The sequence below is a fragment of the Callithrix jacchus genome, chromosome 2, assembly GCF_049354715.1.
Source record: "Callithrix jacchus isolate 240 chromosome 2, calJac240_pri, whole genome shotgun sequence".
NCBI lineage: Eukaryota > Metazoa > Chordata > Mammalia > Primates > Cebidae > Callithrix > Callithrix jacchus.
Window position 1 is genome coordinate 13,083,843 of NC_133503.1, and position 24,053 is coordinate 13,107,895.

The 24,053-nt window shown below is 53.1% G+C and overlaps 1 protein-coding gene across 1 annotated transcript; it reads left to right on the forward strand.

The window, feature by feature from the left end:
* Positions 1-240: 240 nt before the first annotated feature.
* TFR2 (transferrin receptor 2) lies at positions 241-23,381 on the forward strand. Its single transcript, XM_002743996.6, has 19 exons — positions 241-300; positions 1,446-1,506; positions 1,780-2,032; positions 2,136-2,322; positions 9,531-9,671; positions 9,754-9,865; positions 9,971-10,093; positions 10,840-10,956; positions 11,085-11,224; positions 12,874-13,037; positions 14,184-14,303; positions 15,217-15,299; positions 15,387-15,450; positions 15,549-15,616; positions 15,703-15,779; positions 15,862-15,946; positions 16,032-16,259; positions 16,560-16,700; positions 22,669-23,381. Exons 2-19 carry the CDS (start codon positions 1,474-1,476, stop codon positions 22,936-22,938), a joined length of 2,406 nt encoding a protein of 801 aa, XP_002744042.1. The 5' UTR covers positions 241-300; positions 1,446-1,473; the 3' UTR covers positions 22,939-23,381.
* Positions 23,382-24,053: the final 672 nt, after the last annotated feature.

The window sequence follows — 24,053 nt, forward strand, 5'->3', positions numbered from 1 at the left end:
CACAGCCCCAGGGGCCATCGATTCCTCAGATTTCCGAGGGGTTGTGATCCAGGGAGGACCACGCGACGAAGGACGAAGACTGGGGGCGATGGGGAGTTGCTAGGGGGAAACAGAGTTGTGGTGGGAGTCCGCAGGAGCCGCAGAGTGCAGTGGGGGGCGGGGCCTGGGGTGAGTGGGGCAGAAGTTGGGCGGAGCCTGGGTGAGCGGGGGCAGGAGGTGGGGCTTGGTGGGCGGGGCCTCAGCGTGGGCCTCAGGTCTCAGGGGAGCAGCGCGACTGAGCACCCCAGAACCTGCGCTCAGGTGAGCTGCGCTATGCCTTTCTTCCTGGGGCTCTTGGTGACAGGCATGGGGCAGGGACTAGGACACTGGTGCATCCCAGTAACTCAGAACTTCTCTGGACCTGAGTAGGAGCTGAGGTTTCCCAGGGGAGACCCCCCAAAGGGGAACTTGGTGGGACCCTGAACCCTCTTTTTCAGAGCTACTTGTCCTGGGCCCCTGGGAAGGGCTTGGAACCTGTGCCCCCTGCCAGTTCAGCAGTTTATGCCTGTGATGTGTTTCTGGGGTGAGGCTAACTGGCTTTTCATCAGACTCTCAGAGGGCCTCAGACCCCAAAGAAGTAGAAACTCACATAATCCAATTCCTTTGGTGACCAGACAGGTGCCGGTGCCCAGGGAGGACCATGACTTTTTCCAAGGTCACCTAGCTCTGCCCACACCTTGGCAGGGACTCTGATCACTCCTCCCCACTAACCCATAGATTCCTTACCCACACAGATCCCTGATCCCAGGACCCCTATCAGGGAGCACTCGCTGGCCTCATCTGTGCTTCCACCCGTGCCCCTACCTCTCCAGTAGCCAGCGGCAGTCTGAGAACCACCTTTCGAAAGAGACACACATGCACATCGCCAGACCAAACCCCCACGTCACACCACTGTGGCACCTCCGGCTTAGAATGCTGGGGCAAGTGTCAGGGCAGGGAGGAAAGCTGATATGTCATAGGACCTGGGCACCTGGGGACTCTGAAAGACAGATGGGGAGGGGTGAATCTTCCACCTGGGTGTGGGGGCCTTAGGAAGGGGTCCCCAGGATGCAGGGAGGGGTAGAAGTAGGAGGGGGAGGGGGCACCCGTGTCTCTCCCCTCCCATTATCGGTCCCCTTCCCCCACTCCTGATGGGAACTAGGAGGCCAAAGTCCGCCCCAAGGTCAAAAAACTGATTGTTTTGCAGGGAGGAGGCAGGTGTGGGGCTGCAAAGGGACTGCAGGGGAGAGCACCTCCTTGTGCTCTGGCCTGGGCTGTGGGGGGGCCACGTCTGGAAGGCTGGACTGAGGCCAGGACTGTGCCCCGACCCTTGGGGGTGGTGAGGACCAGCCTGGGCTCAGGCTGCCTGTCTGGGATGATAAGGGGCCCTCCTGGGGCTCCCACAAACGGTTTATCGCTGGGGACAGCCTGCAGGCTTCAGGAGGGGGCGCAAGCATGGAGCGGCTTTGGGGTCTACTCCAGAGAGCGGTAAGACCAGTGGGATTGGGAGGACCCCTTGGGCCTTCTCTCTAAGTCCCTCAGACCCTCCCAAGCCCCTGAGGCTGGCCCCTCCTGGCCTATGTCCTGACCTCACCTCTTCCCACCCCTGCTTGTCCCCTCCAACCCGCCCCCCCAGTCCCTCCCCCACATCCCCACCCCCATGCTCACTTGACACCCCAAGTCACTGACCTCATTATTGCCAGATGCCTCCCCACCCCCCAGGCCTCTTGCCCTAATCTCATGCCCACCCTGCCTGCGCAGCAACAACTGTCCCCAAGATCCTCTCAGACGGTCTACCAGCGTGTGGAAGGCCCCCGGAAGGGGTGCCTGGAGGAGGAAGAGGAAGACAGGGAGGAGGGGGCGGAGACACTGGCCCACTTCTGCCCCATGGAGTTGAAGGGCCCTGAGTCCCTGGGCTCTAGACCTGGGCAGCCAAACCTCATTCCCTGGGCGGCAGCAGGACGAAGGGCTGCCCCCTACCTGGTCCTGATGGCCCTACTGATCTTCACTGGGGGTGAGAGTCTTCCCCCTCCCTCAAAGTGAAGGGCCTGGGCTGGGGGAGATTTCTGGGGTCCAGAGGTGGGCACAAAGAGAATCCCCATCTTGCCACCCACCAGCCTTCCTTCTGGGCTATGTCACCTTCCGAGGGTCCTGCCAGACGTGTGGGGACTCCGTATTGGTGGTCAGTGAGGATGTCAACTATGAGACCGGACTGGATTCCCACGGAGGCACACTGTACTGGAACGACCTCCAGGCCATGTTCCTGCGGTTCCTGGGGGAGGGGCGCCTGGAAGACACCATCAGGTAGGGATGGCCCTGCCCCGATCCTGGCCTCAAGTGTTCCTCCCCTAATCTGCTCAGACTAGGCCTCCCTGCATCCTCGCCCAGGCTGCTGGTGTTCGGTCCCCCTCCTGAGTCCTCCCATCTGCCTTCCTGAACCCCCTGTTCATCTGTCCTGGGAAGGGTGGCAAGCATTCAGAGCTGAGGTTCCAGGAGACTGAGGCTCTGAGGGTGGCATATTTGGGACGTGAGGGAACTGAGATTAGAGGGGTCCAGCATCCAACAGTAGACCCAGAAAAGCCTTGAATGCCACACCCAGGTGCCTAGATTTGGACCTGGGGCAGCAGCAGGGAGCGCGCTGAGGGGTTCTGAGAAGGCACATTCTAGGGAATCAGAAAAACAAGCAAGCAAGCCTGGGCAACACAGCAAAACCCTGTCTCTACTAAAGAAAATACAAGGCCAGGTGTGGTGGCTCACACCTGTAATCCCAGCACTTTGGGAGACTAAGGCAGGCAGATCACAAGGTCAAGAGATCAAGACCATCCTGGCCAGCATGGCGAAACCCTGTCTCTACTAAACACTATAAAAATTACCTGGGCGTGGTGACGCACACCTGTAGTCCCAGCTACTCGGGAGGCTGAGGCAGGAGAATTGCTTGAACCCGGGAGGCAGAGGTTGCAGTGAACCGAGATCGCGCCACTGCACTCCAGCCTGGCGGCAGAGCGAGACTCCGTCTCAAAAAAAAAAAAAAAAAAAAAAATTAGCTGGCCATGATGGCGAGCACCTGTGGTCCCAGTTACTTGGTAGATTCACAGGGGAGGATCACCCAGTTACTTTGGGAGGCAGAGGTGTCTGTGAGCCGAGATCACGCCACTGCACTCCAGCCTGGGAGACAGAGCAAGACCCTGCCTCAAAAAGAAAAGAAAAGAAAAACAAGCGAGCAAATGCTTTGTGGGTGCAGAACCCCCCCACCACACACACACACATCTGCATCATGAGGATGCTGGCTAGACACACACAGCTTGTGTCTGTCATCCTGCTGGAGAAGGTGCTCAGACTGGTCCAGGAGCGAGGTCCACCCAGAGCCCTTTTTTGGGACAGGAGGAGTTTTTCAGTGGATTCACCTGGCTTTTCCAAATAGGTAATCAGCTAAGCTACAGATAGTAGGAGATGGAGAGTCTCTTTTCCCAAGCTTATACCTTCTAAGTTTTTTTTTTCTTTCATTTCTTAATTGCATCTGAGAGTGCATGAACTTAAGGTAACAGTAGCAGTAAGCATCCTTGCCTATGTCCTGACTTTAATAGCAATTCTTTTATAATACTTTGCGATTAAATGAATTTTGCTGTGCTTCAAACAGCTTCTTCAAATTGAATTAAGGAAGTTTCCTTTATTCCTAGCTTACTGAGACTTTTAAAATTTTATTTATTTATTTATCGAGATAGAGTCTCGCTCTGTCGCCCAGGCTGGAGTGCAGTGGTGCAATCTTGGCTCACTACAGGCTCCGCCTCCCGGGTTCAAGCAATTCTCATGCCTCAGCCACCGGAGTAGCTGGGATTACAGGCGTGTGCCGTCATGCTTGGCTAATTTTTGTATTTTTAGTAGAGAGGGTTTTGCCATGTTGCCCAGGTTGGTCTCCAACTCGTGAGCTCAAGCGATCTTCCCACTTCTGCTTCCCAAAGTGCTGGGATTACAGGCCTGAGCCGCTGAGCCTGGCCTCTTCTTTAATGTTTATATAGTAATTTGTGTTAATAGATTTCCTTATCTTCATGAGCTCAACACCAACCTGGATCAAGCTGTGTGATTACTCTTTTGATATGTTGCTGGTTCACCTGCTGAAAGACCTTAAATCTGTGGAATCAACAAGGTTTAGTGCTTTATTATTATTATTTAGATGAAGTCTCACTCTGTCACCCAGCTGGAGTGCAGTGGCACAGTCTCAGCTCACTGCAACCTCCGCCTCCCGGGTTTAAGTGATTCTTCTGCCTCAGCTTCCCGAGTAGCTGATATTACAGGCATACTAATCACGCCCAGCTAATTTGTGTATTTTTAGTAGAGACAGGGTTTCACTATTTTGGCCAGGCTGGTCTCAAACTCCTGACCTTGTGATCTACCAGCCTCAGCCTCCCAAAGCTCTGGGATCACAGATGTGAGCCACCTCTCCTGGCCAGCGCCCCTTTTAATTTTTGAGATAGGGCTTCACTCTGTCACTCAGACAGTGGCAAGATGATACCTCACTGCAGCCTCCAACTCCTGGACTCAAGTGATCCTCCCGCCTTAGCCTTTTAAGTAGCTGGGACTACTGATGTGTGCCACTGTGCCCGACTAATTATTATGATTATTATTATTATTTGAGACGGAGTTTCACTCTTGTTGCCAGGCTGGAGTGGAGTGCAGTGATGCAATCTCGGCTCACCGCAGCCTCCACTTTCCAGGTTCAAGCAATTCCCCTGCCTCAGCCTCACAAGTAGCTGGAATTACAGGCACCTGCCACCACGCCCAGCTAATTTTCTATTTTTAGTAGAGACAGGGTTTCTCCGTGTTGGTCAGGCTGGTCTCAAACTCCTGACCTCAGGTGATCCACCCACTTTGGCTTCCCAAAGTGCAGGGATTACAGTGTGAGCCACCGAGTTCAGCCTAATTTTTTTATGTTTTAGTAGAAATGAGGTGTCCCTATGTTGTCCAGGATGGTCTCAAACTCCTGGCCTCAAACAATCCTCCCACCTCAGCCTCCCAAAATGCTGGGATTACAGGCATGAGACACCACACCCAGCCAGCCTGTTCAGGGCTTTTAAACTAAATTACATTAATATTTTTTGAGACGGTGCCTTGCTCTGTCACTCAGGCTAGAATGTAGTAAGGCAATCTGGGCTCACTGCAGCCTCGATTTCCCAGGCTCAGGTGATTCCCCCATCTCAGCCTGCCAAGTAGCTGGGACTACAGGCAGGTGCCACCACTCCCAGCTAATTTTTCTTTTTTCAAAATTATTTTTTTTAGAGACATGATTTTTTATTTTTTATTTTTTTTTTATTATTATTTTTTGCAACCAATTCTCACTCTGTTGCCAGGCTGGAGTACACTGGTGTGATCTTAGCTCACTGCAACCTCTGCCTCCCAGGTTCAAGTGATTCTTATGCCTCAGCCTCCTGAGTAGCTGGGGTTACAGGCACCTGCCACCACACCCAGCTAATTTTTTTGTATTTTTAGTAGAGATAGGGTTTCCCTATGTTGGTCAGGCTGGTCTCAAATTCCTGACTTCGTGATCCACTCGCCTTGGCCTCCCAAAGTGTTGGGATTACAGGCATGAGCCACTATGCCCGGCCTGCTCAGGGCTTTTTAAATTTGTTTTGAGTAGTACTTGGTCATCTGGGTACAGGTAGTTTGACAGGTCTAGAGGCCGGGTGTGGCACTGAGGCAAGACAGGTAGCAGTTTTGGGGCGAGAGCATGGAATGAATACATGGTTCTAGGTGGGATGGAGAGGGAAGAGAAAGCGGGGAGAGATGACAGACATGGAGTTATAGGACATTTGTCATGTTCAATGCGGTTGAAGAGCAGGTACAGCAAGGGTAACTGGGGGAGTTGGAATCTGACAAGGTCTACTAGAGAGTGGGATTCTGGAATCTCAAAAACTTCCTGATACATATGTCTTATCTATCTCAGAGTCTCCAGCACCTACCACAGTGCCTGGCACTTACTAGGTGTTCAGTAGATCCTCCATGGATAAGTACTCCAGAGATGGAGTGTGGGTAATCACAGCATGCAGTACGTGGGCTGGGCACACTTTGGGAGCTGGTAATCCCAGCGCTTTGGGAGGCCGAGGCGGGTGGATCACCTGAGATCAAAAGTTCGAGACCAGCCTGGCCAACATGGTGAAACCCCATCTCTACTAAAAATACAAAAATTAACTGGGCGTGGTGGTGAGCGCCTGTAATCCCAGCTACTTGGGAGGCTGAGGCAGGAGAATTGTTTGAACCTGGGAGTCGGAGGTTGCAGTGAGATTGTGCTGATGCACTCCAGCCTGGGCAACAGAGACTCTGTCTCAAAAAAAAAAAAAAAATACAGGTGTGACCAGGGAAGTGGAGTGGTGGGACTGGAAGTGACAATGATGAGGTAATTAATTCATTAATCCAACAAACGTTTTGGGGCACCTACTATTTGGCAGGTACCAAGCTAAGCAGGTGGTGGGAGACTAACACGTTAACTTTGTCCTCATGGTGCTTACAATCCACTGGAGAAAACAGATACGAAACTAACAATCATTCCTGACTACGTAATTACAACTGAAATCATGGCTTTGAAAGAAAAGCAGGCCAGGCGCGGTGGCTCACGCCTGTAATCCAAGAGCTTTGGAAGCCAAGGCGGGCAGATTACCTGAGGTCGGGAGTTGAAGACCAGCTTGACCAACATGGTGAAACCCCATCTTAAAAATTAATTAATTAATTAATTAATTTAAAAAAGAAAGAAAAGCCAAGGATGTAAGGCTCAGTGTGGTGGCTCACACCTGTAAGCCCAGCACTTTGGGAGGCAGAGGCAGGAGGACTGCTTGAGCCAAGTGTGAGACCAGCCTGGGCAACATAGAGAGATCCTGTCTTTTTAAAAAACAGTAACAATTTGGCTAGGCACAGTGGCTCGTGCCTGTAATCCCAGCACTTTGGGAGGCCAAGGTGCGTGGATCACCTGCAGACAGGAGTTTGAGACCAGCCTGGTAAACATGGTGAAACCCCGTCTCTACTAAAAATACAAAAAAAATTAGCTGGGTATGGTGGCAGGCACCTATAATCCCAGCTACTCAGCAAGCTGAGGTAGGAGAATCGCTTGAACCTGGAAGGCGGAGGTTGCAGTGAGATGAGATTGTGCCATTGCACTCCAGCCTGGGTAACAAGATTGAAACTCCATGTCAAAAATAATAATAATAATTTTAAAAAATAAAAAACTAGCCTGGTGTGGTGGTGTGTTGCCTAGAGTCCTGGCTATTCAGGAGGCTGAGGCAGAAGGATGACTTGAGCTCAGGAGTTGAAGGTTGCATGCGGTGAGCTATGGTCATGCCACTGCACTCTAGGCTGGGTGACAGAGCAAGTCCCTATCTCTAAAAAAAGAAAAGAAAAAAGGGTCCAGGCACCGTGGCTCACACCTGTAATCCCAGGATTTTGGGAGGCTGAAGTGGGCAGATCGCCTGAGGCCCAGAGTTGCTGACCAGCCTGGCCAGCTTAGTGAAACCCTGTCTCTACTAAAAAAAAAAAAAAATAGAAAACTAGCTGAGAATGGTGGCAGGCACCTGTTGTCCCAGTTACTTGGGAGGCTGAGGCAGGAGAATCACTTGAACCCAGGAGGCAGAGGTTGCAGTGAGCTGAGACTGCACCACTGCACTCCAGCCTGGGCGACAGAGCAAGACTCCATCAAAAAAAAGAGAGAGAAAGAAAGACAGAGGAAGGAAAGGAAGGAGAGAGGGAGGGGAGGGGAGGGAAAAGAAAAGAAAAAAAGGGTGCAAGGAAAGACTATAACCAGAGGGCCTGATTTAGATCGCAGTTCAGGGAAGGCTTCCTTGAGGAACTGACAAGTCAAGACTGACAGGATGAGTAGTCCACCAGGCAGAGACTGAGACACTTGCGAAGGGTCTGAAATGTGAAGATGGTAGCCTCTTGGAGGAAGGGAAAGATGGTCCATATGGCCTGTGAGATGGATGTAGCTCAGGCCCAAAAGGCCTTACTGGCTACTTTAACTATTTTGAATTTCATTCTCTCTTTTTTTTTTTTTTTTGAGACGGACTCTCGCTCTGTCGCCAGGCTGCAGTGCAGTGGTGTGATCTTGGCTCACTGCAACCTCCGCCTCCCAGGTTCAAGCGATTCCCCTGCCTCAGCCTCTTCAGTAGCTAGGAATACAGGCATGTGCCACCACACTCTGCTAATTTTTGTATTTTTAGTAGAGACGGGGTTTCCTCATGTTGGCCAGAATGGTCTCGATCTCTTGACCTCGTGATCTGCCAGCCTCAGCCTCCCAAAATGCTGGGATTACAGGTGTGAGCCCCACACTGTGCCTGGCCACTTGAATTTCATTCTGAGAGGAAAAAAAGAGGCTGGAGTATTTTGAACAATAGAGTATCATGATTAGATTGGGGGGATTTTTTTTAAGGTTGGGTGTAAAGAATGGAGTTGATCACACTCCTGAGACCACAGTACCGTGTACTCATGGGTCAGTGAAAGTACCTTCCTTTCCCATTGAATTTTCCTGTCATCTCTGAGTGATCCTCCCCACTCCCCTCCCTATAGGCCCCTCATCTCGCGCTTTTGATGTGTGCCTTTAAATACACATATAGGGCAGGTCACTGTGGTTCATGCCTGTAGTGCCAGCACTTTGAGAAGCCAAGGCAGGAGAATCGCTTCAGGCCAGGAGTTCAAGACCTGCTTGGGCAATATATGGAGGCTTCCTCTCTACAAAAAAAGCATTTTAAAACATCACCGGTTGGTGGCATACACCTATAGCCCCAGCTGCTCAAGAGGCTGAGGCGCGAGGATGGCTTGAGCCCAGGAACCAGCGATTCCCCTGGGTACCTTGGTGTAAAGTGTCTCCAGGAGGCCCACCTGGAAGATGTGGAAGATGAGGAGGGTCTGCTGCCTGCCCAGTTAGCTCTTTGGAAGAAAAGTGTTTGGGTGCCTGATGTGTGTGTGCGTTGACGTCAGGGGAATGGGGTTAGAGGGAGGGAGTTTGGCTTGAGCCGGGAAGAACCTACAGGATGATGGGCAGGACCCCCAGCAATGCAAACTCAGGTTTTAAGCAGAGGGAGGTCCTGAGACCCTCTGGCGCCGCCCTGGTGGTGATGGGAGAAAAAGAGTCCACAGAGGGCAGAGCAGGGTGGCTCAGGCCCATAATCCTAGCACTTTGGGAGGCCGAGATGGGTGGATCACCTGGGGTCAGGAGTTTGACACCAGCCTGACCAACATGGAGAAACCCTGTCTCTACTAAAAATACAAAAATTACCCGGGCGTGGTGGCATGTGCCTGTAATCCCAGCTATGCGGGAGGCCGAGGCAGGAGAATCGTTTGAACCTGGGAGGCAGAGGTTGCAGTGAGCTGAGATCGAGCCACTGCACCCCAGCCTGGGTGACAAAGCAGGACTCTGTCTCAAAAAAAAAAAAAGGCCGCGGGGAGCAAGCTGCCCCTCCCGCGGGCGACCCCAGGTGTTTGGTACCCTTTTTTGGGAGGAGCACCCAGAAAAATCTCCGCCTCTTCCCGCTCAGGCAAACCAGCCTTCGGGAACGGGTGGCAGGCTCGGCCGGGATGGCCGCTCTGACTCAGGACATCCGCGTGGCGTTCTCCCGCCAGAAGCTGGACCACGTGTGGACCGACACGCACTACGTGGGGCTGCAGTTCCCAGACCCGTGAGTGTGCGCGCGGGCAGGGAGGCGGGGGCCTGGCGGGGGTGGGGCGCGGCTTGGGGTGCTCACCAGCCCCACTCCCCAGTGCTCACCCCAACACCCTGCACTGGGTCGATGAGGCCGGGAAGGTTGCAGAGCAGCTGCCGCTGGAGGACCCCGAAGTCTACTGCCCCTACAGTGCCATCGGCAACGTCACGGTGAGCGCCCCCTGCCCGCTCCTAGGATGAGGCGAGGCACGAGCCCTTTCCTGTGTCTCGGAGGACGGACGCGGGGAGTGCACCTCACCGTCCTCGTGTCTCCAGGGAGACCTGGTGTACGCCCACTACGGGCGGCCTGAAGACCTGCAGGAGCTGCGGGCCAGGGGCGTGGACCCGGCAGGCAGCCTGCTGCTGGTGCGCGTGGGAGTGATCAGCTTTGCCCAGAAGGTAAGTGCCCCTGGATAGAGGGAGGGCGTGGGCTGGGGAACCGGAGGGTCAAACTGCCAGTGGGAATCGTGCAGGGGGCTGCAAAAGGAAGACAGGAAAGAACCCTGTGGATGGTAAGAAAATGTAAGTGAGGCACAATGGCTCTCACCTGCAGTCCCACCACTTGGAGGCCAAGACAGGAGGATCACCTGAGGCCAGGAGTTAAAGAGTAACATAGTGAGATCACCTCTCTACTAAAATAATAATAATAATAATAATTTAAGTTAGTTGGGCTGATGGCATGCACCTGTGGTCCCAGCTACTCCAGAGGCTCAGGTGGGAAGATCACTTAAGCCCAGGAGTTCCAGGCTGCACTGCACTCCAACCTGGGCAACAGAGAGATCTGTCTCAAAAAGAAAAAAAAAAAGGAGAGAAAGAGAGAAGGGAGACAAGTAGGGAGGAAGGGAGGGAGAGAATAAGGAAGGAAGGAAGATAGGAAGATGTTGGCTGGGAACAAATTGGGGGTTGGGGAAATCAGATGGGGAAGAGAACAGAAACATGGGGTACCAGGGGGCCCGGTGGGGTTTGAGGGCTGCCCAGGAGCTGCTGAGGTTGGGAAGAAACAGGCCAGGTGGTGCCCCACACCCTCTCCATGGGATGGATAGTTGCAAGCAAAGGACTTGCCATTTCACTTTTCCCGGTTTCTCCTGCCCTTATGAATCCGGGTTTTTTTCTGGGAGGAGTCCTCTAGTCACTTTCCTCCGCAGGTGACCAATGCTCAGGACTTCGGGGCTCGAGGAGTGCTCATATACCCGGAGCCAGCGGACTTCTCCCAGGACCCACACAAGCCGAGCCTGTCCAGCCAGCAGGCTGTGTATGGACACGTGAGTCCGGGGAGGCTGGCCATGCCATTCCCAGGTCCCAGGGCCACATCGTCTTGCTCAGTTGGGGCTGGCACGTGTTTCCTGGAAGCCCGGCTTGCAGCTTCATGTGGGCACCACTTTCCCCGAAGGTGCACCTGGGAACCGGAGACCCCTACACGCCTGGCTTCCCTTCCTTCAATCAAACCCAGTTCCCTCCAGTGGCATCATCAGGCCTTCCCAGCATCCCAGCCCAGCCCATCAGCGCAGACATTGCCTCCCGCCTGCTGAGGTGAGGGGAGTGTTGGGAACCAGGAGAGGAGGAGGCAGAGAAAGCGAGGCTGCAGCTAGGCCACAGGGTGCCTGTGGGTGAACTAGACAAAGGTGACTCTTGTTTAGGTCTTCAGTGAGCCATGATCACACCACTGCACTTCAGCCTGGGAGACAGAGAGAGACCCTGACTCGTTTTTTTGTTTTGTTTTCCTTGAAACAGAGTCTCACTCTCACCCAGGCTGGAGTGCAGTGGTTCCATCTCAACTTACTGCAACCTCCACCTCCCAGGTTCAAGTGATTCTCCTGCCTCAGCCTCCCAAATAGCTAGGACCACAGGTGCCCGCCACCACACTCAGCTAATTTTTGTTTTCTTTTGTTTTGAGATGGAGTCTTGCTCTGTCACCGGGATGGAGTGCAGCGGTGCAATCTCGGCTCACTGCAACTTCCACCTCCCAGTTGAAGCAGTTCCCCTGCCTCAGCCTCCCAAGTAGCTGGGACTACAGGCACAAGACACCACACCTGGCAAATTTTTTATATTTTAGTAGAGACAGGGTTTGACCATGTTGGCCAGGATGGTCTCGATCTCCTGACTTTGTGATCTGCCCGCCTTGGCCTTCCAAAGTGCTGGGATTACTGGGGTGAGTCACTTCGCCCAGCCTAATTTTTGTATTTTTAGTAGAGATGGGGTTTCACCATGTTGGTCAGACTGGTCTTGAATTTCTGACTTCATGATCCACTCACCTCGGCCTCCCAAAGTGCTGGGATTACAGGTGGAAGCCACCTGCCTGGTGGCTTTTTTAAGACCCTGTCTTAAAAAAAAGCGGGTATCGGGCACCATGGCTCACGCCTGTAATCCCAACACTCTGGGAGGCCGAGGCAGGCAGATCATGAGGTCAAGAGATCAAGACCTTCCTGGCCAACATGGTGAAACTCCGTCTCTACTAAAAAACAAAAATTAGCTGGGTGTGGTGGCATGTGCCTGTAGTCCCAGCCACTGGGGAGGCTGAGGCAGGAGAATTGCTTGAACCTGGGAGGAGGAGGTTGCAGTGAGCTGGGATGGCGCCACTGCATTCCAGCCTGGCACCTGGCAACAGAACAAGACTCTGTATTTAAAAAAAAAAGGGGGGGGCCAGCACAGTGGCTCACGCCTGTAATCCCAGCACTTTGGGAGGCCGAGACGGGTGGATCACAAGGTCAGAAGATCAAGACCATCCTGGCTAATACAGTGAAACCCTGTTTCTACTAAAAATACAAAAATTAGCTGGGCATGGTGGCGGGTGCTTATAGTCCCAGCAACTTGGGAGGCTGAGGCAGGAGAATTGCTTGAACCCAGGTGGCGGATATAGCCACTGCACTCCAGCTTGGGCAACAGAGAGAGAATCCATCTCAAAAAAAAGTGACTCTTCTGGGTGGACACAGGCTCTCTCCAGGGTCCACTGTCTGGTGACCAGATTACATACCTACCTCAACTGAGAACCTTTGAGCAGTATACAACCAGCACAACCGTCCAAGGCAGCCCTGACTGCACTGCCCCACCTAGGCAGGGGGTGCAGAGGCAGCAATCTGGAGCCAGAAATGGTGGGAGGGAAAGAAAGAAGGAAGAGAGTGATTTGGGCTCTTCTGGGTCTCTCTGCAACTTTTAACCCTTTCTATCTTCCTTCTCTCCAGGAAGCTCAAAGGCCCTGTGGCCCCCCAGGAATGGCAGGGGCACCTCCTAGGCTCCCCTTATCACCTGGGCCCTGGGCCAGGCATGCGGCTAGAAGTCAACAACCACAGGACCTCCACCCCTATCAACAACATCTTTGGCTGCATTGAAGGCCGCTCAGAGCCAGGTGGGCTGTGTGTCTAGTATCACTCACAGCTTGTGGTGGATGGGGAGGAATTTCTGCCCATACACCCTGAAAAGATAGGAGGCTCATGCAGGAGGCCCCAGAGAGAGGATAGGAGTGGTGCCCAGAGGAGGGAGGCTGGCAAGTTGAGGCTGAACTGGGTCTGATGGTGGCAGCAGTGAAGAGACCTCATCTTCCAGCCTGTCCAGTGATGGAAGGGGAGTTGTTACCCAGTAGTGAGCTCCCCAGCACTGGAGGTGAGCAAGCCTAAGTTGGATGGTGTTGTAATAGAAACTCAAGCATGGGCCTGGAGTGGTGGCTCATGCCTGTAATCCTAGCACTTTGGGAGGCCGAGGCAGATAGATCATTTGAGATCAGGAGTTTGAAAACAGCTTGGCCAACATGAGAAACCACATCTCTACTAAAAATACAAAAATTAGTTGGGCGTAGTGGCACATGCCTGTAATCCCAGCTACTCGGGAGATTTAGACAGGAAACTCGCTTCAACCCGGGAGGTGAAGGTTGCAGTGAGCCAAGATCGTGCCATTGCACTCCAGCCTGGGCAACAGAGCAAGACTTAGTCTCAGAAAAAAAAAAAGAAAAGAAAAGAGAGAGAGAAAGAAACTCAAGCATGAGAGAGAGATCAGATTAGATAGATGGGTAAATGGCCCTTTTTCAAGCATAGCTAGACATGCATGGCAGTGGGAAATTAAAATAGGTAATTGACAGATGGGGCAACATAGCAAGACTTTGTCTTTACAAAAAATTTAAAAATAAAAGAAATTAGCCGAGTATTGTGCCACACATCTGTGGTCCCAGCTACTTGGGAGGCTGAGGCAAGACGATGGCTTGAGCCGGGGAGTTTGAGGCTGCAGTGAGCTATGAAGGCACCACTGCACACTCCAGCCTGAGTGACAGAAACCCTGTAAGTCCAGAATGACCCCAGGCACCTAGCTGAAGGAGCGCGTCATCCAGGGAGAGCCAAGTGGGGAGGGGAGCTCTCTGTAGGGACAGGAGGACTGCAGGGGTGGGGTTGCCCCAATGTGAAGGGCTGGGAGATAGAGGCTGATGGAGGCTTCCCCAGGGTGCAGGGGGGAGACTTTGGGGACTGCCAGTGTCAGAAGTGGGTCCCAAACATCCCCTCCCCAGATCACTACGTTGTCATCGGAGCCCAGAGGGATGCATGGGGCCCAGGAGCAGCTAAGTCTGCTGTGGGGACAGCCATACTCCTGGAGCTGGTCCGGACCTTTGCCTCCATGGTGAACAACGGTAAGCTCAAGGCATGGGCCTGGGCTAGACAGTGGTGGCCCTGTGGCCCGAGGAGGATAGGGCAGAGAGACAGTGAGGAACAGACTGACCAGTGGTCACTTGGGCCTCGGCATCCACATCACACCTGAGTGGCCCTGGCCAATCATTTCACCTCTATTTCCTCACCAAAAATAAAAGTGATGTCGGGCGTGGTGGCTCACACCTGTAATCCCAGCACTTTGGGAGGCCAAGGCGGGTGGACCACCTGAGGTCAGGAGTTGGAGACCAGCCTGGCCAACATGGTGAAACCCTGTCTCTACTAAAAATATAAAAATTAGCTGGGCATGGTGGAGGGTACCTGTAATCCCAGCTTCTAGGGAGGCTGAGGCAGGAGAACTGCTTGAAACCAGGAGGCGGAGGTTGCAGTGAGCCAAGATCGCACCACTGCACTCCAGCCTGGGCAACAAAATGAGACTCTATCTCAAAAGAAAAGAAAAGAACGTGGTATGATAATTGTAGTCCATGGGTCTGTGTCAAGATTAAGCAGGTGGGTTAGATGTGGTGGCTCAAACCTGTAACCCCAGCACTTAAGGATGCCAAGGCAGGAGAATCGCTGGAGGCCAAAAGTTTGAGACCAGCCTGGGCAACATAGGGAGACTGCATCTCTACAAAAAATAAAAAATTTGGCTGGACTTAGCTGTGCATGCTTATAATCCCAACTACGTGGGTGGCTGAGGCAGGAGGATTGCTTGAGCCTGAGAGGTCAAGGCTGCATTGAATTATGATTGCACCACTGCACTCCAGCCTGGGTGAGAGAGCGAGACCCTGTCTCAGAGAGGGAGAGAGAGAGAGAGAAGCAGAGACCCTGGCAAGACAAGGGGAGGGTCTTTGCTTGGCCCCTCCTGAGCCTGTCCTCCTTCCCCTCTGTCCCCAGGCTTCCGGCCCCGCAGAAGTCTCCTCTTCATCAGCTGGGATGGCAGTGACTTTGGGAGTGTGGGCTCCACAGAGTGGCTAGAGGTGATGTGGGGTTCTGGGCAGGTTGTTAGGCAGTGGGGAGAGGTGAGGGCAGGGGGTTCTCATTCCACCCTGGTCACCCACCCGCAGGGCTACCTCAGCGTGCTGCACCTCAAAGCTGTAGTCTACGTGAGCCTGGATAATGCAGTGCTGGGTGAGCTGGGGCAGTGCCACCACCTGGCCCCCTGGGGTCCACCCTTGCCTCTGTGGCTAAGCCCTGAACCTGCCATCCCTCCCTTCCCCTTTTTCCAGGGGATGACAAGTTTTATGCCAAGACCAGCCCCCTTCTGACTAGCCTCATCGAGAGTGTTCTGAAGCAGGCAAGAGCACCCCAGGAATAGGGGGTGCAAGGGAGTAAGTAGGGGAAGGAGCAGAGCCTGATCAGTGCCCCCCACCCTGCCCCCAGGTGGATTCACCCAACCACAGTGGGCAGACGCTCTATGAACAGGTGGTGTTCACCAATCCCATCTGGGATGCTGAGGTGTAAGTTTCGGGGATAAGGAGAGTTGGGGAGGGATATGGGTGAGCCTGAACCCACAGATCCCTCCAATCCGTCTGCCCCCAGGATTCGGCCCCTACCCATGGACAGCAGTGCCTATTCCTTCACTGCCTTTGCGGGGGTTCCTGCTGTTGAGTTCTCCTTCATGGAGGTGAGACGTCCTCCTCCTGCCCCAGACACAGCGCTAGTCCCTCAGCCTGCCTGTCCTTGCCCCAGCGCCCACCCTGTCCCGTCAGGAGGACCAGGCCTACCCGTTCCTGCACACAAAGGAGGACACTTACGAGAAACTGCACAAGGTGCTGCGAGGCCGCCTGCCCGCCGTGGCCCAGGCTGTGGCCCAGCTCGCAGGACAGCTGCTCATCCGACTCAGCCACGATCGCCTGCTGCCCCTTGACTTCGGCCGCTACGGGGACGTCGTCCTCAGGCACATCGGGAACCTCAACGAGTTCTCTGGGGAACTCAAGGTTCAAGAGGCCCACCCGGCTCTTGGCCTCCGGGAGTGGGGGGCGCTGCCCAGGCCAGGGGGTCCGGCCCCTTCTCCCCGCAATCCCTGGGGTCTAGGTCCTCTCTGGCAATCCAGCCCTTTCACCTCCTGCCTCCAGTCTCCTGAGCCCCCAAGACCCAGTTGGTACCCTCCCAAGCCCCCGGCATGTGCCATCTCCCAACCTGGCAGGTGCGGGGTCTTCTAGGCGGGGCCCTTCTCCCCATACTAGGCGAGGGTCCTGGCCCCTGCCGCCCACCCCAGCCCGCGCCTCCGCCCCCAGGCCCGCGGGCTGACCCTGCAGTGGGTGTACTCGGCGCGGGGGGACTACATCCGGGCAGCAGAGAAGCTGCGGCAGGAGATCTACAGCTCAGAGGAGAGAGACGAGCGACTGACACGCATGTACAACGTGCGCATCATGCGGGTGAGGCCCCGCCCCTGGTGCCCCGCCTCGCCCCCGGGGATCTGCCCCTCGGCCCTGGCCCCACCTGCGCGCTCCTCTCTCTCCTCGCCTACACAGTCCCGGTCCTCTGGGTGCTCTCGTCCCAGTCCTGGACGCACGATGCTCATAGATTGGTCAGGCTGGAAGACCCGAGCGATCAAGTGATGAAATGGGCAGGGAAGGCCAGCCCCTTGGCCACAGTCGCCTGGCTTACGCCTGGCAGAACTGGGACAACCCACCCTCCTCCGCCCCTCCCTGCTGGCTCCCCTCCTATAGCTCCCACTGCCTCCCCAACCCTTCTGGAAAGAAAAAGCATGTCCACACTATTCCACCGTACAGGGTTACAGCCTGGGAAGTGCAAAAGGTTAAAGATTTTCAGAGTATAAAGAAGTGTCTTCCTTCTGGTAATGAAATGGGTGAAATCTAAGAAGCCTGCCTGGAGGGAGTGTCACGTGAAAAACAAGAGCTTATTCCCTCACCAATCCTTTCTGCTTAGCTTTGAAATCTTTGCAGCTGCAGCCCGCACCCCACCTCCAGTTCCAACTCCTCTTCCTTCCATTTCCTCACTCCAAGAACTCTACCCCTCAACCCTTTGACCTCAGGAAACGGGTGAGTAGGGACTGTGGCCATGGGGAAAGGTCTGCAGGGCAAAATAGGAAACGAGATCGTCCTCAGTGAGTGTGGGGTGAGCTGGGAACTGCAGTGTACATAGAGCCACGTGTGCACACACACTCATGGTTTTCAGAGTGAGCATGGTTATCCCTTAGAGGCTCCTGTTCTTCCTCCTCCTCGCATTTTCCTGCTTGCGCCCTCTGCCTGTCCTCCTTGGTATTACTCATTCCTTCTTTCCATTTCCAAACCTGTTGCTTTTGCTCTTTCTCTCTCACCTAGACTAGAGTGCAGTGGCTGCATCTCGGCTCACTGCAATTTCCACCTCCTGGGCTCAAGCCAGCCTCCCACCTCAACCTCCCTAGTAGCTGGGAGTACAGGCATGTGCCACCTCGCCGGGCTAATTTTTGTAGAGACAGTGTTTTCCATGTTGTCTAAGCTGGTCTCAAACTCCTGGGCTCAAGTGATCCTCTCACCTTGGCCTCCCAAATTGCTGGGATTACAGGCGTGAGCCACTGCGCCCTGCCTTCTCCTCTCCTTCTCTTTGCTCTTTTCCCGCTCATTCTCCTTTTCCCTTTGTCTTCTCTGCTGGGACACGGGTGACTGGGGTGAGGCACGGTTCATTCTCATTCACGGATCTTGGTTTAATCTCAGCTATGTCAGTCAGGGTCCAGAATATAAAAAGACACTTTCAAAGTTGCCAAACCCCTGTCCCCACCAGGGATAAAAGGGACCTGTGTGTAAGATGCATGACTCAGGCTCAGGGATGGAGAGGGAAAGACTCGGGACTTCAGAGCCTGCAATATAGGGTTGGGCCAGACCCGGTGAATTTTGTGGCTCTAGACCAGAGGTGAACTCGCGCCCACGGGCCAAATTGAAACCATTGCTTGTTTGCTTTTGTTTTTCTTTTCTTTCTTTCTTTTTTTTCTTTTTTTGACAGGGTCTCACTCTGTTGCCCAGGCTGGAGTGCAGTAGCACGATCTGGGCTCACTGCAACCTCCACTTCCCAGGCTCAAGCAATCCTCTCACCTCATCTCAAACTCCCGAGTAGCTGGGACTACGAGGACACACCACCACACTTGGCTGATTTTTAAATTTTTTGTAGAGATGGGATCTCACTATATTGTCCAGGCTGGTCTTGAAATCCTGGGCTCGAGCGACTTTCTCACCTCAGCTTCCCATAGTGCTGGAATTACAGGCATGAGGCTCTGCTGCCTGCTGTTTTGTTTTGTTTTGTTTTGTTTTGTTGAGACGGAGTCTTGCTATGTCGCCCAGACTGGAGTACAGTGGCTCGGCTCACCGCAACCTCTGCCTTCTGGGTTCAAGCAATTCTCTGGCCTCAGCCTCCCGAGTAGCTGGGACTACAGGTGTGCACCACCATGCCCAGCTAATTTTTTGTATTTTTAGTAAAGACACGGTTTCACCTTGCTGGCCAGGCTGGTCTCGAACTCCTGACTTCGTGATCTGCCCGCCTCGGCCTCCCAAAGTGCTGGGACTGTAGGCTTGAGCCACCGCACCTGGCTGCTGCCTGTTTTTGTAAATTAAGTTTTATTGGAACACAGCCATGCTCATTGGTTTTCATGCTCTCTATGGCTGCTTTTGTGTAATAGCAGCGTTAAGTAGCTGCCATAAAAGCAGCATGGCCGGCAAAGCCTAAAATATTTACTATCTGGCATTTCACAGAAAAAGTTGGCTGACCTTGGGTTTCGATTGTGACTTGGATCTTGAAGAACAGGCAGGACGTGGGTTAATGCAAAGTAAAGAGGACGTTTCAGGGTGGAGAGACCCAGAATTTGGGTGTGGTAGTGAAATCAGTCTAGTTTTACTTGGAAGCAGGGTGTGGCCCAGCAGAGCCAGAAGAGGGGCCCCATGGAGAGGCAGAGGGGAGGGGAGCACCAAAGGGGGTTGTTAATCAGCCATGGGGAGCCTTGAACACCAGGATTAGAAGTTTGGATGTTAAGAATCTTGGCATCCAGGGACGGTGGCTCATGCCTGTAATCCCAGCTCTTTGGGAGGCTGAGGCAGGCGGATCACCTGAGTTCAGGAGTTTGAGACCAGCCTGACATATATGGTGAAAACCCATCTTTAAAAAAAAAAAAAAAAAAAGTCTTGGCATCAAGGAAATTAGGGAGGTTTTTGAGCAGAGAGCTGATGTAAGCAAAGGGGAGTTTTTATTTTTATTTATTTATTTTTTGGAGACAGGGTCTCACTGTCACCCAGACTGGAGTACAGTGGTGTGATCCAGGCTCACTGCAACCTCTGCCTGTCGGGTTCAAGTGATTCTCCCATTTCAGCCTCCTGAGTAGCTGAGACTATAGGCACCCACAACCATGCCTGGCCAATTTCTTTTTTTATTTTATTTTTTTGGTAGAGAAGAGGTTTCATCATGTTGGCCAGGCTGGTCTCAAACTCCTGACCTCAACTGATCTGCTCACCTCAGCTTCCCAAAGTGCTGGGATTACAGGCATGAGTCACTGTGCCCGGCTGGGAGTTTGTGTTTTTGAAATGGGGTTTCACTGTGTTGCCCAGAATGGTATTGAACTCCTGGGCTCAAGTGATCCTCCCACCTTGGCCTCCTGAGTAGCTGGGACCATAGGTGCACACCACCACACCCAACTAATTTTGTATTTTTATTTTCATAGAGACAAGGGTCTCCCTATGTTTCCCAAGCTGGTCTCGAACTCCTGAGCTCAAGTGACCCTCCTACCTTTGGCCTCCCAAAGTGCTGGGATTACACGCAATGAGCTACCATGCCCGATAACAAAGTGGAGTTTTTTGGAGTGATTTTGGTCAGATTGCAAACGTCTTGAGAGTGGCAGGTAGCAGCAGAGGCTCGTAGGTGGGGACTGGACCAATGTTAGGCATTTGGAAGAGAAATGGACAGATTTGGTGTTGAGGGAAGCTGAGGCGAATAATGATGATAGTTGTCATAGAAAAGAATAAGAATAAAATAGCAGTTGCTGTGTGTGTGTGTGTGTGTGTGTGTGTGTGTGTGTGTGTGTGTTTGAGGGAAGAGGAGGAGAATAATAATGATAGTTGACATAGAAGAATAATAAAATGGCAGTTGCCTTTTTTTTGGAGATGGAATCTCGCTCTGTCGCCCAGGCTGGAGTGCAGTGGCACCATCCTGACTCACTGCAACCTCCGCCTCTCAAGTTCAAGCGATTCTTGTGCCTTAGCCTCCTGAGTAGCTGGGACTACAGGGGCACACCACCACATCTTGACTAAATATTTTGTATTTTTAGTAGAGACAGGTTTTCACCATGTTGCCCAGGCTGGTCTTGAACTCCTAACCTCAGGTGATCCGCCCACCTCAGCCTCCCAAAATGCTGGGATTACAGGCATGAGCCACCGTGCCTGGCCACAGTTGTCCTTTATAGAAGGCTACCACGTACTAGGGAACTTACTTCATTTGCTCTGATAGGACTCCCCCCAGCGCTGTGAGGTTGCTATATTATCTGCAGAAACTGGGGCTAGGAGAGGCTAAGTAACTTACCTGAAATCATATAGTTAATAAGTGGAAGGGCTGAAATTAGAGGCCAGGTAGTCTACCCTCAAAACCTATACTCACCCCATGCTCACTGCCCTTTGAGGATGAGAGCTTGCACCTGCAGAAGGTCATGGGCCTCATGAGTGTGGGCCCAAAGCCCAGGCTTGGGAATAGATTGGTACTGACATGTCCAGGTGTTCCCAAACCCAGTAGGGAGGTCCAGATGGCTGGAGGTCAGGATTCCAGTGGGTCATTGGGTAAGGAGATTTGGAATCTGTCCCTTAAGAGGTCCTGTTGACATCAGGAGCCCTGTGAGTGAATGATGGAGGCCTTAAAAAGATGTGAGCATCTGAAAATTAGCTGGACATGGTGGCATGTGCCTGCACTCCCAGCTACTCAGGAGGCTGAGGCAGGAGGATCACTTGACCTCAGGGGGTTGGGCTGCAGTGAGCTGCAATTGCACCACTGCACTCCAGCCTGGGTGACAGTGAGAACTTGTCTCTAAAAAGAAGTGAGCATCTGAGACTACCCCTAGAGATTTCGATTTTACTGGGGTGGTGCCCAGGCAATGATAATTTAATAGGTAATGAGAAGAGGGAGGTGGAACTTAGAGACCTGCCCACAGGTTGATGCAGAAGAAATCAGAGAGGCTGGCAGAAAGGAGGGAGGAAACTAGGTCAGGAGTAAAGCTGTCTCAGGAATAAGGAACAGCAGCTGCGTCAAAAGGAAGAGAACCAGGCTCTTAGTGAGGACGGGGCTGTCCCCTGACCTTTGTCTCTGGGCTGTGGACATTGGCAGAGGTGGAGGAGAATGACTCGGTGTAGGGAGGTGTGCTGTTAAGAAGAGGAATAGCAGGGCAGTAGATTGTTCTTTGAAGCTTTGGGCATTCTCTGAATGGGTGAGGAAGGAAGACTGGGGAGACCTAGATTCAGGCTTGCGGATTCTAGAGAGAGAAAGAAGGGGAGGCCGGGCGCGGTGGCTCATGCCTGGATTCCCAGCACTTTGGGAGGCTGAGGCAGGTGGATCACCTGAGGTTGGGAGTTTGAGACCAGCCTGGGCAACATGGTGAAATCCCGTCTCTACTAAAAATACAAAAATTAGCTGAGCGTGGTGATGCACGTCTGTAATCACAGCTACTCCGGAGGCTGAGGCAGGGAATCGCTTGCACCCGGAAGGTGGAGGTTGCAGTGAACCATGATCACACCACTGCTCTCCAGCCTGGGCGACAGAGCGAGACTCTGTCTCAAAAAAAAAAAGAAGAAGAAGTATAGCTGGTGCAGTTTTGTTACCGGCATAGTAATTATGCAAATAAAGCAAACACAAAAAGAAAAACAAGAGAAGCACAGCTGGTGAACGTATCCTACCCAGCTACTCCTGACGTCACAGGATGTCTAATCCTGATTGGGCAACCAAAGGGAGGTGGGACTTAAGGAAGCTTCCAACTCGTATTTACCGAGCAGGTAGTAGGTCTCAAGCCGAATCAGAAAATCGCCTGTAGGCGAGCGTATCACGAGGCCAAGACCATTCAGGCCAACATGGTGAAACACCGTCTCTACTAAAAATGCAAAAATTAGCCGGGTATGGTGGCACGCGCCTGTAGTCCCAGCTACTTGGGAGGCTGAGGCAGGACAATCGCTAGAACCCGGGAGGCGGAGGTTGCAGTGAGCCGAGATTGTGCCACTACACTCCAGCCAGGGTGACAGAGCGAGACCCCGTCTCAAAAAATAATAATAAATAAATAAATAAATAAAGGAAAAGAAAGAAAAAGGCCGGTGGGCGCCAAGGATGATCCAGGCATTTGCTCTCGAGCCAGAACCCCCGCACCCTGACCTGATCCCCCTCTCTGAGCAGGTGGAGTTCTACTTCCTTTCCCAGTACGTGTCGCCGGCCGACTCCCCGTTCCGCCACATCTTCTTGGGCCGCGGAGACCACACGCTGGGCGCCCTGCTGGACCACCTGAGGCTGCTGCGCTCCAACAGCTCCCGGACCCCCGGGGCCACGTCCTCCGCCGGCTTCCAGGAGAGCCGCTTCCGGCGCCAGCTAGCCCTGCTCACCTGGACGCTTCAGGGAGCGGCCAATGCGCTCAGTGGGGACGTTTGGAACATTGATAACAACTTCTGAGGCCCTGGGGACCCTCACATGCCCCGTCCCCTTATTGGGAACTCCTCTGCTCCTCGCTTGAATGATTCAGGGTCAGGGAGGTGGCTGAGTCCACGTCTTATTGCTGATCGACTTCTCATTCCCCCTACACATCTCTCCATGGGGCCCAGACCCCAGAACAGATATCCATACACCCCAGCCCTGCAGTGTAGCTGACCCTAATGTCACGGTCATACTGTCAGTTAATCAGACAGCTGCATCCTTTCAGTAAATCACAGCCCCCTCCCCTTTCTGGGGCCCTGTATACCCAGAGACCACTCAGGGAGGTTTGCTAGGCTCTGGGACCTGGCCAGCTCTCTTAGTGGGAGAGATCGCTGGCACCACACAGCCTTATGGCCAACAGGTGGTCTGTGGTGGAAGGAGCATGGAGTTTCAATGTCAATAAACCACCTGATGTCAATAAACCACCTGGTGACATCTGTTATCAATAAGCACCTTCATGCTTCTTCCTCATCCTCATCCCAATCCCATCCCATCATCCCTTCCTGGAGACCTAGGGAAGGATTGGACAGAGGGATCAGAGAGGATGCTCACAGGAATGCTCTCTCCATGGGGAAAACTGGGCTGTTTCTATCACCTAAGGAAACTGCCTAAGAAAATACTGAAGACCCGTTCTCCAAAGACCACCATAAAACAGGTGGGTTTGTTTTGTTTTTTGGGTTTTTTTAAAGATGGAATCTCACTCTGTAACTCAAGTTCGAGTGCAATGGTACAATCTCAGCTCACTGCAACAGCTGCCTCCCAGGCTCAAAAGATTCTCCTGCCTCAGCCTCCTGAGTAGCTGGGACTACAGGCACAAGTCACCAAGCCCAGCTAAATTTTTTTGTATTTTAATAGAGATGGGGGTTTCACCATGTTGCCCAGGGTGGTCTCAAACTCCTGAGCTCAGGTGATCTGCCCGCCTTGACCTCCCAAAGTGCTGGGATTACAGGTGTGAGCCACCACACCCAACCCATATCTTATCCTATGATGAGTAATGACTGCATAATTTGCAAGTCCTGCTGCAAAATGAAAATGCAGTACCCTTGTTCAAAAACAGAAACAAGCTGAGCTTGGTGGCTCATGCCTATAATCAC

What these genes read in the sequence shown, in the direction of transcription:
- TFR2 (XM_002743996.6), top strand. Translation starts at nt 1,474, where the DNA reads ATGGAGCGGCTTTGGGGTCTACTCCAGAGAGCG. An exon ending in GGGGTCTACTCCAGAGAGCG is followed by an intron (nt 1,507 to 1,779) that starts GTAAGACCAGTG and finishes CTGCCTGCGCAG; the next exon opens with CAACAACTGTCCCCAAGATC. An exon ending in CCTGGATAATGCAGTGCTGG is followed by an intron (nt 15,451 to 15,548) that starts GTGAGCTGGGGC and finishes CCCTTTTTCCAG; the next exon opens with GGGATGACAAGTTTTATGCC.